General features: G+C 33.4%; 1 protein-coding gene and 3 non-coding genes across 4 annotated transcripts in view; 3 read left to right on the forward strand and 1 right to left on the reverse strand.

Annotated features, from left to right (window-relative positions):
* The first annotated feature begins 6,727 nt into the window (after positions 1-6,727).
* On the forward strand, positions 6,728-6,807 carry TRNAL-UAG (transfer RNA leucine (anticodon UAG)). The gene has a single exon. It is a non-coding gene; the product is annotated as a tRNA-Leu (tRNA).
* An 884-nt stretch (positions 6,808-7,691) lies between these two features.
* On the reverse strand, positions 7,692-7,763 carry TRNAQ-CUG (transfer RNA glutamine (anticodon CUG)). Its single transcript has one exon. It is a non-coding gene; the product is annotated as a tRNA-Gln (tRNA).
* A 354-nt stretch (positions 7,764-8,117) lies between these two features.
* On the forward strand, positions 8,118-8,189 carry TRNAA-UGC (transfer RNA alanine (anticodon UGC)). The gene has a single exon. It is a non-coding gene; the product is annotated as a tRNA-Ala (tRNA).
* An 833-nt stretch (positions 8,190-9,022) lies between these two features.
* LOC143912356 (uncharacterized) overlaps positions 9,023-17,893 on the forward strand; it is a 335,111-nt gene continuing 326,240 nt past the window's right edge. Inside the window, exon 1 of the mRNA XM_077431639.1 lies at positions 9,023-9,545. Coding sequence (XP_077287765.1) covers positions 9,023-9,545 — 523 coding nt within the window. The remainder of the gene's footprint in view (positions 9,546-17,893) is intronic.

The following is a 17,893-nucleotide window of genomic DNA, read 5'->3' on the forward strand; positions in this document are numbered from 1 at the left end:
GTTGCTGTCAGCACTCGAGTTTCGCATCAATGAATATAATGCCCCCTCTTCACGTTGGGCTAACTTTACTATAAAAATTTTGTACACAAAATATGCAATGTTTGATGATTATTTTGTGTTTTAATATTACCGGCGAAAATTGATGCTTCAGATAGAAATGTATACTTAAGGATAAAATCATGTTTTATGGTTAAATATCATACGTATATCCCGTATTTTTGGGATAAATTTGAATTTATATTTGCGCCAAAAAGGAAATATAGAAATAATTATTTTTTGGATACATTTGTATTCGGGATTGAATTTGAATTATGGAGTGAAATTCTCATTTGCTGAATTCAATAGATATTTCAGTTCGAATATCATGTTTTCAGAAAAATCATCCATTTTCAAACAAATACATTTTACGTAATATGCTTTGAAACAAATGAATTAAATACATTTGAATGTTGCTATAATTAAACGAATCACATATATATGTAGAATGATAAACTAATAAAAATTCAAAATGTAGTGGTTTCTCTTTGTTCGTGCTTAAATGTAGATCAAGAAAGGTCTTACAGCCGCCGTGCGTGTGCGTCATTAAACTAATTTAATTTTTAATACTTTTGATATTCCTCACATATTGAGACAAAGTTTTCAGATTCACAAATATTTGATAATTTCTGTAAAATGCTGTCAGGGCTGCGCCTACCATATATATGAACAAATGTGCGCAATGCACACAGGCGGCCGAAAGAAATGAGAATTGAAAAAAATATATACATACCTTAAAAAATACGAAACAAGACATCGTACTTTTTAAATGGATTTAGTTTGTCTTGTTGTATACTCTTGCTGTTGCAAGTTACAACTTGTAACACATCCGAACTATAATTCGGAGAAATAATGGGATAGCAGGTATAGCTTCGGTCCGCATAGAGCCAGGTCTTTTATGTTCTATTATATTTGCGACTGTTAGATGTATTTCTTCAAGAATGCCGAGTATTGGTTGGTCACCGAAAGAACAATGTCCTAGATGTAGGATTGGGGGTAAAAATACTACATTTTAATGAATGAATTTGAATCGTCTGGTCCTGTTCAGAACTAAACGTTTTGGTTTGTTGTGTATTTCTGGTTAATTTTTATTGTGATTAAAATTTGCCACACTATATTTCTTACAAGATAAGATTTTTGCACTTCTCACGTGCACTTAATTTCTTTTAAATTTTTTATTAATATGATATAAACCAATGTATATATTATACATATGTGCAATATGTTTTACATACGCATGTACATTGTTGACTGCATATATGTAATATATGTACATACATACATACACGATACATAAGTATGTATTGTGATATTTCCATTCGTGTAAAACAACATGTCAAACGTTTTCACCTTTTTTTCCTTTAAATAAAACCAGAGGGCATTTTTTACTTCATTTTATTCACATTGACTTTTCGGTCGGATTAATTAATTAATTTCGTATTAGTATTGCGTATTATAATAAGAACTATGTATAGGGAGTCTTTGATGCCGATTTTTGATTCACAGATATGCTTTACAAGGTACATGTGTGTGTATATGCGAATAATTAATGCAGGAATCACACAATCTGATTTTCTGAGCCGATTCTATAAATGTAATTGTAACATCAGCATCGAAATTACATAGTTTCGACTAGCGTTACAATATTACTGCATTTTTAACGAATCGGTTCTGCAAATCGTGTGGTTCACGCATTAATATGTATAGGTACATATGTACATTTAATATTTAGATCTGTTCTTCTGGCAGCTTCCTTTTGAGTGAGCTCATACATTTGACTTTGTTCGTATCCGTGTAGAGACGATGCACACGTGATTGCCTGTAACTTCACAATTCTGCAATTACTCATTACAAATCAAACGTGGAATTGAAAGCTTTCCGATTAAAAGTTTTGTACGCCTTTGTAGTTGCGCAAAGGAATTATGCCGTCTTTAGTCTCACTATTTAAGTCCTTTTTTTCCGCGTCGAATGGCGGATGATGAAGGAGGCCATTTTGAGCTTCGCTCATCACGACTACGTAATCGTTCGAAACTGCAGCGCGGAATTATTCATTCATATATAAATGCGGGGATAATGGCCGCGGTGCATTCCGCGTGCGTTTTTCCCCACGCACAAGACCGGGGAAAATGCAGTTTTCACTAGCGCAGCCTTCGTTATCTACGCTGTGCGGTTTCATTAGGCCGTGACGCGATTATTGCGAATGCGTGCATCTCAATTGCATTTGCAAAGTGCATCTAGCTGCCGGCACACATCTTCCACGTACCTACATATGACTGCACACGTTCAGTCAATCAAAATTCCCTTACCAATTTATTAACTATGTATGTATGTATGTATGTATATATAAATAAATGCTCAAATTCGGTGTAAGTACCATCTCATGATTAGTCTTCGGCGGTGGAGTTTCCATTTCCCAAGAAAAGGGGTTAACTATTGTTGACAATAGAAATTGGTAATAGTTAACCCTTTTTTTGGGCATAAGCATCCTGACCGCCTTTCCTTAATCATGATTAGTCTTTGGTGGTGGAGCGTGCTTTTTCCAGGAAAGAGGGCATTTTGGGGCTATTTTCCAGGAAACAGGGCAAACTACAAAGCTAGAGAGCAAAAAAAAAAAAGGTTCACCATAAAAATGAACAAGGAGTGTGGCGGCTCGCTATATGACATGGTCGAGTTCGGTCACCTTCCTGCGAGTTGGGACCAACTTGCCCGTGTTTCAGAGTTGATACTCACTCCGCCTTCGGCTTCCATAATAAAAGCACGTGCATCAACATGCCATTTGTCTCATTCGTTTCATCCCTATAGGAGTACGAGTCTTTGAAAAGCATTTTTCATCTTTCATTAATCAAAACAATGCCTGGCAGTTCGGCTAGTTTTAATAGCTTCCAATAATATGTTTTGCCAGTGATGACGTAAATATGCAAAACTTAGTCATTGAACGTCAAGATGCTAGAAACGTCCAATGCACTCAAATAAGTATGGAGCGATGTATGCTCGGCATAACAAGGACAAACAAGAAACGGAATACGTGGGTGAGACGTATGTATGACAAGCGTAGTGGATGTAGTGGATAGAGTGAAGAGATTGAAATGGCAATGGGTGGATCACGTAGCTAGAAAAATGGATGCAGGGTGAAAAAAATAAGTGCTAGAATGGTATCTGAAAGAATGTAAAAATGTGAAAGGAAAATTAGAAAATATATGGAGTGAGATGGATGAGAGTTGCGCAAAACAAAGACGAATGGAAGCGTGTTGGAGAGGCCTTTATCCAGCATTGAATGGTGAATCCTTATAAATGATGAATATATACATATATTTAGATAATTATTTGTTTTTATGCAATTTTTTTAATACTTTATTAGTCTGTTTTAACCAGGTTGTTTCATCATTTGCCAATTTCATATTTGTATCTTTTTTTTTTTTTGCAAGACCACCCACTTTGTCACCCACTAGTCTTTACTAGAGCACCCATTTATTGAGTTCTGTCCCTAGCTTTCTGTCAAAACTTTCAGCATGGAATTGACAAGTTTTATAACACAACGCCAAGTGCATGAAAACATTATTTAACCAGTCTTTTACTTGAATAGCGTTAAAATTTAGTATTAGACATGTGTTTGTACATATTATAAATATGTATGTATGTCTTGTTATTGTAGTGAGTTGGTTTTTGTAATTATTCAACTGAATTTCGCTCTTCAATGTTTCAATTTTGATGCTTCTAGAATTAAATTGTATTGATTTTGGTAAGTGGGTTGTGTTTTGATTTTAGAAACTTTACGACAGTTATAGGAATGTTTCGAGTATCGGTTGATCCTGAATAGTAAGCGTGTCGAGTGTCATTTAAACAAGTTGCACAACTCGTCCAAATAATTGTCATTTTGACAGGGGTGACTAAGTTAGCGCGAACGACCCTGATTCGACATGTTGCACGGACTTCACAATTTCACAATTGAATTTTGAATCGAGAAGACGGGCCACGCGACATCCGTTTCCGTGAGAAAAATAAAATGCCGAGCTGGTCTAATTAATTCAGACATTTTTAATCCTGAGCTATTGTGTTCGAGTTTTTCGCTAATGAGAAAAAACAAGTTTGCGTCGCGCGCTAAGAAAATTAATCTCCTCAAAGCTCGATTCTAAGCTCCTTTTCGCCCGTTTGATGTTTTTATTTTTCGCTCATATTTTTCATTTTCATTTTTTATTTTTTACGTCGTTGCGAATCTATTGCGCGAAGGGAAAGGGTGGAACGGTAGAGAGTTGGTACCGGTGTATTCCCCCGGGATTAATCCCCAGGCTCTTAATATCGGCGGGATTATTTCGCGCACTAATTAGTGCAAGTAATTCGTTACACGGTGAAAGCCGTCAGTTGTGTCGAGAAATTGAGGGAAAAGCTGATTTTTCATTCATTTTATTACGTGAACCAAATCAACGAATTTATACTTTCTAATATATTATTTCGAATGAGACTTTGTATGTATATATCTGGAAGTGCTGTCACCCAGTGGGTTTCCGAGGGTTTGCAGAAACCCATTGAATATATGAAGTTTCCGGAAACCCGTTGTTCCGATTATAAAGTTTCCATAATTTGTTTTAAAAATGGTTCGATTTAGAAATATTAAAAATCAATGAATTTATAACTTGAATGCAGTCACCCTGAGCAGCACTTTTCATTAAATTTCGGTAATAATAAACGAAAAATATACTAATATCGGTATATTTCGGGGAAAAAATTCCCCTGCGGAGCTTATTCCATACAAAATATACTGTACAATTATTCTATTTTGATTAGGACATCCATATTTTTTGGTATTTTTCATTTATTTCATATAAATTCTATTAACATTGGCATGTCTTGATGAAAAAAATTTCCAGTAGTACTTTTTTAAAAAACTTTTTATATTATACATATGTATGTATTTTGGTCATCATAATTACACAAAAATAATATTATATTTTTGGAAAGCATTTGTTGCGAAATTGGGGTGACGCCACTTTATTAAATTTATCGTCACGAACCAAAACATACATAATTTGATAAATTTATTAAATATTACATATGTTTGATAAATTATACATATGTTTGATAAATTTATTAAATATTACATATGTTTGATAAATTATACATATGTTTGATAAATTTATTAAAAAAACAAATTAATATTCAAATAAATTTAAATAAAATAAAACTATTCAAATAAATTTAATGAAATGTTTACTATTAGATTAGCCATGTTTAAGCGGTTTATATTTAAAATACCGAGCGAATTCGGATAAAACCACTAGTAAATAATAAACTCGATTTTTAACTTGCCTCGTGAAATCCCTATGATACATATGCTGCTCCAGAGGAAGGCTTTAAGCTGTTGACTTGAAAAGTGGAAAGAAAAATGGGAAGGAGTGCCGAAGATCTCTCTGTATATCCTCAATACGGTGGATCGATCAGATCAACCAAGTTAGATGAACTTTGTGTACTTTGAAAAAAAAAATCGAGATTGCTCAGATTATTCCGAAAGATTTTCATAATAAGAAATAAGAAAAATATATTTCTGATTAAAAAATTATTTATCTAAAATTGGGAAAGCCCTGGTAACAAACGAAGTGTATGAAGTGCAATATAGAAGTGTTTCGGTTAATAAATTTCCTTAAGATTATCAAAGGGTTAGTCAAAACCGCCGCAACACGTTGTGCAACCAACCAAGAAATTGGTGAAGAGTGGTGTTTAAGACAATTTGTTTTGCTAACGTCTTCTATTACCTGAACATACCCTGCCTACCTGTTCTAAAACAATAATTAACATTTTCCTTTGATATTGTATGTACTATGCTATCGATGCTTTCAAATAAATTATTCAATGATGCACTCTCCAAACTTTTTATTCCCTCCCCAATGAAGATTTTCCCTTAAAATTTATATACGCAGACCTTGGGGTGGTAAATGAAGACGCATGCTTCTTGCAGCATCGCGACGCAAGTCAGGTGTCACTGTTTGGCACTAATCTGACAATGGCAACGCCAATTAAGTCCGGAGACGTATCGGAGAGTAGTTAGGCGTTGACGTGACAATTTGTCTTTGACTTAACTCAGTCAATTCCTGCTTCGAAGACTCAATTACTGTAATAGTATTGGCGCTCAAAGCATTCTTTAGATTGTTTTACAATTGAAAATGAGTTACTGTTAGTTTAGTTATAACGACTAAGACTGGTGTGAAGATATTCGCAACAGTTTTTTTAGCATTTAATCGAAATATAGCCATGAAGGGGTGTTTAATGGATGTGAACTCTAACCCAAAGAAATGCCGACAAGTCAGTATGAAATTAGGGTGCGACCAAGAAGAATGTGCCCCGATTCGAATTGATGTAAAACAGAACCCCAGAGGAAATGCTCTCGCCCTTTGTTAGTGCAGCATCATTTTTCAAATGATCTAAGTCTAATTGTAATTGCGTCTGAAAGTGATTGTGTTGCGCCATCTTGGACTTGAGCCAGATGAAGAAAACGTCAATGTCATTTTGATGATAAACAAATTGTACCAACTTTTGTCTTTAACGATCGTTAATTTATTATACAACGATGTTATAATTATTCACGCCTTTTGTTTTGTCAATTCGGGTACATTTTAAAATATTTGTTTTTCAATTGTTTTTTTTTTTTTAAAAAAAGTCTAAAGATTAATAATTAAATATGAGAGCGCTGACACCTCGAGGCAGCGTGGCCGAGCGGTCTAAGGCGCTGGTTTTAGGCACCAGTCCGAAAGGGCGTGGGTTCGAATCCCACCGCTGTCAATATTTTTTTTTGTTTTTAAATTTAAAATTAATAAAAACCCTTCATTACAACTCCAATTTAGAAATAAATTAAATTGCATTTACAAATTTAATGCATAATATTTAGTTTTCAAATTTAAAATAACCGCACACTTAAATACATGAGTATCAATCATGACCAGGGCTGTGGAGTCGGAGTCGGAGTCGTGGAGTCGCGCTGTTTTGGCTGGAGTCGGAGTTGGAGTCGGAGTTGGAGTCGGAGTCGTGAAAAATGAGCGACTCCGACCAAACTTTGTTTGCTATAATATAGCAAACAAAGAAGACTCCATTTCAAAATTTAAAAATGAATTTTACGATGCATTGAAAATGGTCGAAAAAATTGACCGAGCTAATAATTTAAATGTTAAAATGGCAATACAGCAGTATCCAGAAATCATAAAAAAATCAGCGTTGATCGTTACAACATTGCTGTGTCCGTAGAGCGGTTATTTTCCGCTCTTAAAATCCTTAATTCTGATTTGAGAGCTTCTATGAATACAGATTTATTAGAAGCAATGTTGTTTTTAATTAAGAATAAATTCAAATAAATAATTAATAAAGTTTGATTTGATCTTGTTTTATTTTTATGCCTATAACATGAAAAATATTTGCAAAGATAGGAAAACAACATGATAAAATTTAACATTTTTGAGTCGGAGTCGGAGTCGTGATTTTTTAACGACTCCACAGCCCTGATCATGACAAAACTGTGTATAAACGAGTATAATAATACGTTTAATTTCCATCGAGGTCAAAAACATGTTATCTTATTTGTTAACTAATAATAACGACAGGTGTTTTCAATTGGTTGACATATTCAATATGATCGAACATAAAGATACAAAAAAATAAATTAAAAAAAGAACAGGTCCCACCGAGATTTGAACTCGGATCGCTGGATTCAGAGTCCAGAGTGCTAACCATTACACCATGGGACCTTCCTGGTGCGGGGTTCGAAATAATCGTATATGAATACTAACTTTCGATTTTAAGCCTAGCGTAGTTTTATTTCTACTTTATGCATATGTTATTCAAAATGGTGGCTAAATAACCATGAAATCGTGCTTAAATATGCTGTCATCTGTAATACACGGGATGTTGTAGATGAAATAGAAATTCAATCGCGTACATCAGCCGAGTTAATATGATAATTTCTTTCGTTTATAAAAATCTCATTTATTAATTAGTGTTATTTAAATTTTAGATCGAAATGTCGAAATGTTATAAGAACTTCGTAAAATTAATAATTAATTTTACGTGTCTATATTGTACTAACGCCACCTACAGTCCGCGGGGATGTAGCTCAGTGGTAGAGCGTTCGCTTTGCATGTGAAAGGCCCCGGGTTCGATCCCCGGCATCTCCAAAGATGATTGCCCACATTTTATCGTTTTGTATTTTGATATTTCACAGTTATATATTATTATATACATATTAGCAATCACTAAACATATATATGATGAATGCCAATACTTTGGATTTGAGTTCACGCCTATACATACATACATATATTGTCTCATGCAGATATTTGAAATGCCAAACACACAGCATGCATTTTTGAACAACTGATAATAAATAAAAGCAATACAAAGCATCGACTTATTGCAATAAAAACCCAATATATTAACAGTTTCTGAAAAACTTGCCTGTCGGTTTTGAAATTTGTAATATATTTGATTCAAAGAAGATTTTTGTATCGAGTACATATTGGCTATCATGAAATTTGTTTTATTTTCTCAGTGAATTATATTGTTTAGTCATCATGTTCTTTTATATCGGCTTTATCATTTTTGTAGGACTATAATTCAATTTCCACTCATATTTTAAAATTTGAAACGCATTAAAGCTGTTATAAAAGTTCCATAGATGTCACTGTGTAACAATTTGATGCTGATAAAATTGAATATGTACAATTAATTATATATAAAAATGGAAAATTTATACATGATATATATCTATATATATGACTACAGATTTAAATATTAAAAACAAAAATTTCAGTTAATAGTTTTATAATAAAAAATAATTAACTTTTTCAATTTTATGGAAATAAAATTGGCAAAATAAATTCTCATTTGTTCCGTATATTTTACATGTAACAATAACAATCGAGTTGCAGTTTTTATAAAAATCTAATTATTTTATTCAGTTCGTGCAAAGACTTTGCGACAGAACGTGCGTTATTCAAAACGTTACAAAATGTATTCGAATTCATACGATACATCTTGTGATAGTGGTTATTTGGAAAGTCGCGATATTATAGAATTCGAATTGAGTCCAAGATTCAGGGAACGGTCTAAGAGTGCTGTTAAATGGGAAAGCAGAAATCGCCCCAAGAATAGGAGATACAGCGAATCGGACTTCTCTGACCATCCACCTAGCTGTAAGTTCCCTTCGCAAGAAGTTGATGACTTCAAAAGAGGAAACTGTAGCTCGTCCAGCGGATCTGAATGCGACCAAAATATTCAAATAGTACCGAATCGCTACCGAGGGGAAATTGTAGCAAGACCTGTGCCACGGATCAAACGTTTCAAGGACTTGAAGCTGACTAATCTATACAGTTCAGTTGATAACCTTAATTGTGTGAGGGAATTTCGTGTCGGCAGAAGTGTGAAGTTTTCCAGTGAAGCACAAAAGCCCACAAAAACCGTATCCGTATCAACTCAAACACCTCCGCTGGAGCAAGTACTTCTAGAGATGAGGATGGAGAGGGATATGCGAGGTGAGTCATGTAAATTTCAGTTAAATATTCTATTGGAACAAACACTTTGAGATGTTCACCGGATATTGCCACTTTGTGGCCACCGTCATAAATATTCAATCTGCGGACCGGTGGTCATCTTCAAAGAAGATTTCCTCACCCTTTTGAATAGATAAGAAACTTTTGGGGTTGTCCGAAGGGGAAAAAATTATATCAAGGGGTGACAAAGTCCGAACGAGAGCAGATCAAGCTGATTCTGTCTTGAACGAGCTCATGGCGTGAATTGCCACCCTTTTTTTCCCCCTCAAATCATCTTCAGTTTTATTTATTTACTCTTTTTAATATTGGGTTTACTGCTCACTCGCTGAATATTGCTGGAAAATTTAATTTTCCTTACCCAAATAGTCACCTTTCTTTTTATACATGTATATATATATATATATATATATATATATATTACAGTTCAAGTATTCACGCCAGTCCTTTAATCAACATATGTACATTGTTTATTCATACATCAACTATTGGTTTTAGTCAAAGTGTTAACAGTTGAAAGCTATCTTCAAATAGACACATAGGTATATCATGAACCTTTTATCTGTCTAAAATTTTGAGCTATCAAAATCTTTGAAATGTCAAAACGTCAAGTATTTGAAAGGGTCATCCTATGGAACCACATTACAACGTTGCTATAATTCCCGTTTCTGCTATTTTTTTTTAAATATTGCAATCCAGAGTAAGCATACATATGTACATAGAGGATTGGGCAAACGATTAAGAATACTTAAACTTATGCCTAATATTTTCTGTCTGAACTAGTTCATTTGTCAATTTGGTCTTTTGTGTAACACTATAACTGGCCAGATTGTTTCGTGTATGAACATACTAGTATGTTCATGAATGAATAAAATGTACACTTGGATTGTAACATATGTATATGTATTATGACTCAACTACATATGAGAATTAATAATCATTAAAAATATAATAATATTAAATGCACACATTTATGAATGAAATAATGTTTATTTTGTATCTACATACGAATAAAAATATTAATTAAATTATTTGACAAAAAAATTAAACACATTATCAATAATGTACGTTGACGTTGAAACTTGTCTACTAAAATCTTTGTTCTATCTATAATCTATGTATTTTTATTATATTCATTCCCCTGATGCGTCTCTTGTAATACTTTTTTTATATAAAAATGTCTCCACAACGCCTTACACAATAATGTAATCCTAGATAAGATCTCCATAATGCTTATAGGCAACGTATTACAACGATAGTAAAACTTCACATAAAAATACACCAATAATAAAAACGTCGAATTAAAATAATATAAGTTTAATTCAAACAAATAAGTACCTTTACAATGTGGTTTAAAATATTGATACTTCATAGTAGGTATACACGTGTACTTTTATATCCCCATAGTTACACAATATAATGTTCACCATATACGGCATGTTGAGATTCAAGCTTTTCTTTTCATATATGTATAATATATCTCAAGCGAAAGAATATTAGTAGGCGAACCCTTGTAGGGTACCCTTATAAAATCCCAGCACTCAGTGTTAACACACAGGGATTTTCAGCAATAAAGTGCGGTGATCTTTTTTTGCAGATTCACATCTCATCGATCGGATCATTCTGTTGGGGTGTTACGCCCGCATACTTTTTTCCAACCCAATAGCGATGCACGCGTCCTGTACCTATGTATAATATGTATGTACTATGCAAAACGCGATTAGAGGGGTTAGGAAACATTTTAAAAACGGGTTATATTTATTTCAATGGTATAAAACGGCATTGATATAAAAAAGTGGTTAACACAATTCTAGGAAACTTGTGTAAGATGCTTATAATTTTATATACGGTTGATTTTTATTTATTTTGTTATATGGGATTAGTCGATTTGAGTTTTATTGTATTATATGCTTATGTATGTAGTTTGACGACCCCTTTTGTGCGTAGTAGGTGTAGTGATACGCCCCTGATTTACAAAGTTCCCGGTCGGGCTCTTTTGTTGTTTTTGTACTCTAGTCACGTGGCACCTCTGAACAAGATAGTTTTGTCACGCTGGACTGACATCTTTTGATTAATTATTCAAAGAATAAATAACAAAAAAAAAACAAATCTAGTATGATATTTAAAGTAAGCTTTCACACTTTGTAAAAAATATCTACATACATACATAATTATTTATATATTAACATATACGAGAATGTACATACCTATAATATCTACAGTCTATGATAGATAGTCTATTATATAATTGTGTATGTTTATTTTTCTACTATGAAAATGTACAGTTTTCAATTTAGAATCAACAAATTTGGAATATTTACACTCGTGGTACTCTAATGAATGCCGTAGACTACAATTTTTATTGAAAAAGTTCATTATTCTTTCATTTTATTTTCAACTTTCATCCGCTTGGGAAATTCGACTTGTTTATAGGACAACATTGAAAGCTAACCAAATGAAACTAATAAAAAGCTTTTAAAGAATGGAAGCATTCATCGATATGGTTTCGAAGTGAAAATGTGAAGCAACCTTATATAAGTTATTAAGTTTTATTTAGTGTTTATTACACAAATATAGTTGAATTTCCCTGCGTTGCTAGTAGGGGAAGCAGGGGGGGGGGAATGAAAGTTGTAAAAAAATCGGCGATGAAATGGAGTAGGCCCGTAATCTATAATACCCAAATCCATGATGGTCTCCAGTCTACTGATAGTCATGGTAGTCTATTCATCATCCTCATTTACAGTCATTCACCATCCACTGCTGGATGAAGACCTCTCCAACACGCTTTCATCCAACTGTTTTGCGCAACTTTCGTATATCTGTCTCCACAAATTTTTCTAATTTCATCCATTCCTTGTGACCTTTCTGTCACCCCTTTACATTCTCTCTGGTATCATTCCAGCACTTCCTTTGGCCGCCTTTCGTCCATTCTTCTAGCTACGTGATCCGCTCATTGCCATTTCAAACTCTCCACTATACCCACTACCCTTGTCATACTTCTCACTCACGTATCCCGTTTCGTGGTTCTAAATTCAAAACTAGATTTGCAGAGCGAACAAAATATTCATCTTTATATGCAATAGTGTTGTACCCACCCGATGACATATCATCGCATGGGTGTTGGCATATTAAGTTATTAAATGAAATAAATGTTTCGGTTCGATCTGCACGCGGTCGAATTTTTTTCAAATATATTTGATTATTATTTATATTTAATTGTTTAATATGAAAAAAGGTAAAAATTACCTATCTACATACACACAAACAATATAAAGCACTAATAGAAAATTTAATTAATCAATTAACTAATTATATAAATTTTCAATACATGATTATCTCAGAAAGACACACAGACACACAGGCATACAGACAGAATTGCGATATTATATATAATATATATATGATTTTTAGAGTAGAAAATTTAATGTAAGTTCTTACACAATGATATCGTATAGCCTTTTATAATGGTTTAACCAAATATCTAATTATTATATTTTCAGCGGAACGAATGTGTCCGTTCTGATTTATCGTTCACATCTCTGTAGAGGTTTGCTCAAAGTTTCCGACCATTTGTCACCAGTCTGGACATGAATTATGCGATCCAGAGAAAAATGAAACTATGCACTTCAATTTATCTTTTTTTCTCGTATTCCGCAATATGGATATCGCATTATTGTTTAACATCGCGCCGTTCGCCGACGAGGGGTGAAACAAATCCATCATTCAATGTCCTCAAGACGTGTCTCACTTCGGCTCGATATAAGTAATATAAATATAATACGAACCTACATAAATATAAATATGGGTTTGAATATTAATTTATGTAATTGAAAATTTAAAAAATCTTCAAGCTCCTTGGATTAATGTTGAAACTGGAAAATATAGTATATATACCTACATACGTATGTAGTTATTCCGCAGAGTATTGAAGAATGAAATTGTCACATCAAAGAGTTTTTGATCGTATTGTTTCATTGCCTCGTTCCCCGTTCATTTCGCAGATTCCCTTCTTTTTTCAATAGAGTCTTGAATGTGTAAAAAGAAATCCCAAAGCGGATCTGAAGGCTTAGCGCACGTATTAAATTCGATATTAAAAGGGAAAAATTGAATATCGAACGAGTACGCGCGTAATTCTCGAGATTAAGTGTATCGAAGAAGAAAGACACGCACGAGACGAGACGGTTTTTCTTTATTAAAAAAGTAAACGAAGTCGCAATGCAAAAACCGAGGATCAAAGACGCAAAGAAAATTCCCGGAAAACATGCAGGTACACACATTGAATTTTCCTTTGAAAATGTTTGAACGAATGTGCGCTTTGGAAAGCACGCAATTTTATTTTGATTAATGCTTATTACATGCCAAATTTGATCCGACTGCACGGATAAGATGAAACGATAGGAGTAATATTTCAATAGATTTTTAAATATAATTTGATTTTTATTTTCGAGGTACATACATACTTGTATTGATGTTAATGAGATATAAATCTAGTTTAATAACTTGTTTTGGGATAATCGTTGATGCTAAATGCACAACTTTTATGGGCACCGTAAATATATATTGGTTTTTATGTACATTGGTTCTTTACCTTGATTGCTTATCTGTACAGAACTGAAGTTTGTATAATCTCAATATGCTTTGATTTACTATCAACTTTGAACAAAAATGCACACCCTGCAGAGCAGAAGAGATACATAGTTTTATAATGAAAGTATTGATATGAAATGAATTAGTTGGAATTAAATCATAATAAATGAAATATGCATTATAAATGGCCTTTGATACTTGCCCATTTAGAAAAATGAAAAAACACACAATAAAGCATTTCATAACAGTCAGAAATGCACATTGTAAATTTATACAATATGAAACCTTTATACATTTTTGATGAAGTTTTTCATCACTTTCATAATTACATTGAAGCTTCTTTTCCCATGGCACAAAGACCCTGTTTGCCATTTTTTTCCTAGCATTCGAAAGCATAGTCTGAAAAGGTAAAAAACCCATTATTTTTCCGCAGCAACGAGCGGTATTCTTGTATCATTTCTATCCGGTTCATTGACAAAAACCACCCTCAATCTTCATTCTGGAGATGGGGATCAAAGCACATCGTATCTTTTATTTAACACTGACTGTATGCGTGTGTTTCCGGATACGCTCACATTTGTATAATTTCCCCGCTTTTACTGTCGTCTCCCGAATTCCCCAGTCAAAGGTTTTCCCCATCCAGACAGGTGTGTCCGCGGGGAATTATTGTTAAATCTGCGTAAATAAGAAGCATATAAGAGACGCCACGAAAAATCCCGGAAAATCATCAATTATTCATTGTTAATACGCACGGCATCATATATATGAAATTATAAATAAAATCCAGCAGTACTTTGTTAAAATTATATAAAATTAAATAACCCCTTCAAACCTTTCAAATCATTCGGTTAGACGAGCGCGTGAAAAATGACATGTGGCTTGAAATTGATATTTCACAATGGAGTCGCATACCGTTAAAATATTTTAGTCCACAGTATGGTCTTATTGTCTATTGATTTTAAATCGACTGTCAAATTCAAAGTCAGCAACTCGGTTGTGTGCATTTTAATTTGTTGAAAATTCAACCCCACCTCGCTTTCAGACCCCTCGTCAATAGCAATAAATAAATGTGTCGATTTTATTGAGCGAATGAAATTTCATGTAAGTATCAGTGCATTTATTTCACTATGCCAACGTCAATAAACACTAATATGCCAGCTTAAAAGCGTAAAATATTCCAATATTATTAATGTGGCAAATTTTTGAAGAAGCAAAATTTTTGGAACGCACTTCAACACTAAACGTAATTCAGTAGCCAACTGACTTCTAACATCTTTGTTTTGTTTTTGAAGACATTTTGATGGATAATATTTTTTGCCAGTGAATAGAGTTGCCTTTAAGGATGAGCCCAAAATGTCCTATAGTGAGTTATTTATGACCGTCACAAATGGACGTACACGCTGTTCAATCGGGTGCTCTAATTTCCTGTCATAGGACTGTATATGCTTCCTTTTAACTTAAACTTACCTATGTAAATATATGTTAAATTCTATTTACGTATAATGTGGAGGTTATACCATTTATAAATGCCTATTTACACTCCACGGAAAAGATGCACAAACTAAGTGTGAGTACTGACCGTCGCTTTTGCGCAGGTTTTCCGAGGAGTGAGGGCAGGCCTTTATATACATATAATACATATGAAGTCACATTGGTAAATTGACCGATTGTTGCATTGAAATGCATTTATGAAGTACTGCGTGCACGCAAATAATATGTCGAACGATGGTTTCGAATGTGTCGATTCGTACATGTTACAATGCTAACTCTTTTTCGCAGCTTGTTTGATTCCATTAGATTCACCAGAGTGCACATGATTGCATACATCCGCGCGTGCACACATGCACTTACCAAAGATGCACCAGAAATCAAATTTATTCCGAATGGGGGGCGGCAGTTTCACGCAACCCTTTCGCGCGACGAAATAAATTTGAAACTTGGCAAATTCGCTCTAAACCTCATCCCTTACGCTAAATAAATTTCCAGTTGGGAATTGTATTTATCGCCGCCACCCTTTCTTTCATCCGTCGATTATTTGGGTTAGCGCTCGAGTGCGGAGATTCCATCTCCTCTATCAATTTGCGCATGTGTGCACGTGCATTGTGCAACTGGAGTGCATTGGCATTTTATTGGGCATCACGTGCAACGCGACGCGCTATTTTTCGGTATGGAATTTCTACATATATTAACATAATATTATAATCATAAATATGCACATATATAACATGAAATTGTAAATGATAAAACAGTGAAGTTATGTATATATGTACATATGTATTTTATGTGATAGATTTTAAAAATATATATTTTCGTTATAATATTGGGTGAGGGATGGATATTCGATTCATTCCCACGGGATCATAGATAGTTTTGCGGTTGATTTTTTGTGACAAAATATTTGTAATGGTTGTCACTTATCAATCTCTCTGTGGTGTTTTTTTTCATTTGCTATGCTTGTCAGGGGTAAGAGTTGAATGCTGCGTAACGATTGTTTTAATATCCACTAGGTATAGTTGAAATGGTAGTTTTTGATTTTACATAGATATTTTAGTGAAGTCGCGTTTGTTATAATTACCCCTACTTCAATACTAATTATTTTTAAATTTATACTAGAAAATCATAACAAAAATTTATAAATATTTTATCAGACCTAAATTAGAATATGTTTTTAGTATATGGTATTCTCATTTTTAAAAATATGTTATATGTATTGAAAAAGAGAATTACTAAAATACCTTCCGAGCTCAAATCACTTTCTTATAATGAGAGGTTGAAAACAATGAATCTCACCACACGAGAAGAATAAGAGGCGACTAAACCAATCTTTAAAATATTAAATAATCATGAAATATGTCTTTTGTCCAACCTCTTAATTTTCAATGACAACACTCATCTTAGAGGTCACTCTATCAGACTCCTAAAAGAAAAATCAACCTTTCTTTTTCCAAGGAAATTCCTATTCCTTTTCAAAAAAAAAAAACAATTTCTACTTTTCAAAGAGAGTGCTTAAAGTTTGGAATAGTTTTCCCAACAATGTAGTAAATTTTGAAAATCTTAATATTTTTAAAAACATGCTAGATGTCCATCTTAAACTTTTTAAGGATTTTGACAATTCTCCTTATCCAATATATTCATTTTTGTTATTTTTTAGTTATCATTTTACTGTTCTATTTTTTATTTTTTTATAATTTATTTTTATTGTTTACTTTTGCCTCTCTTATTTTCATTTCATTAGTGTTATCTTTAATGTTCTATTTATTTTTTTATCATTTAATTTATATTCGTACATACATATGTATATGTATAAGTAAAACCCCTTGGGAATATCGGCTTTAGTGCCTTCGCCAAGTATGTTAAATAAATAAATAAACTTCAATCCAATACAGATTCCAATTCTTAAGGACTCTATCGGTGAGAGGTGTGTCTTTATGTCATTATCAATTCGCACGATCTTCGATAAGTTTTTCTTATATTTCTTCAAATATGAGAATCACCGTTAAACCGCCAAACCTGTGTCAGTAAAAGGATTAAATATAACCGAAAAAAATTCCAGAGGCTTGCGAAGAGACGTGGCGGTACAGATTTAGCGTACCAGAGTAGGTCTAGATTTTTTTTGCATTTATTTAGAGGTCATCTCAATTTGATCATTTTCTTCAAAAAACACTTAGAATGATCAAGTTCTTTAATATTCTGCGAGAATTGATTATAGTATGTAACCACACGGAGTCTCAATTGAAGGGTTAACG

This window comes from Arctopsyche grandis, chromosome 5 (assembly GCF_051622035.1).
Source record: "Arctopsyche grandis isolate Sample6627 chromosome 5, ASM5162203v2, whole genome shotgun sequence".
Lineage (NCBI taxonomy): Eukaryota > Metazoa > Arthropoda > Insecta > Trichoptera > Hydropsychidae > Arctopsyche > Arctopsyche grandis.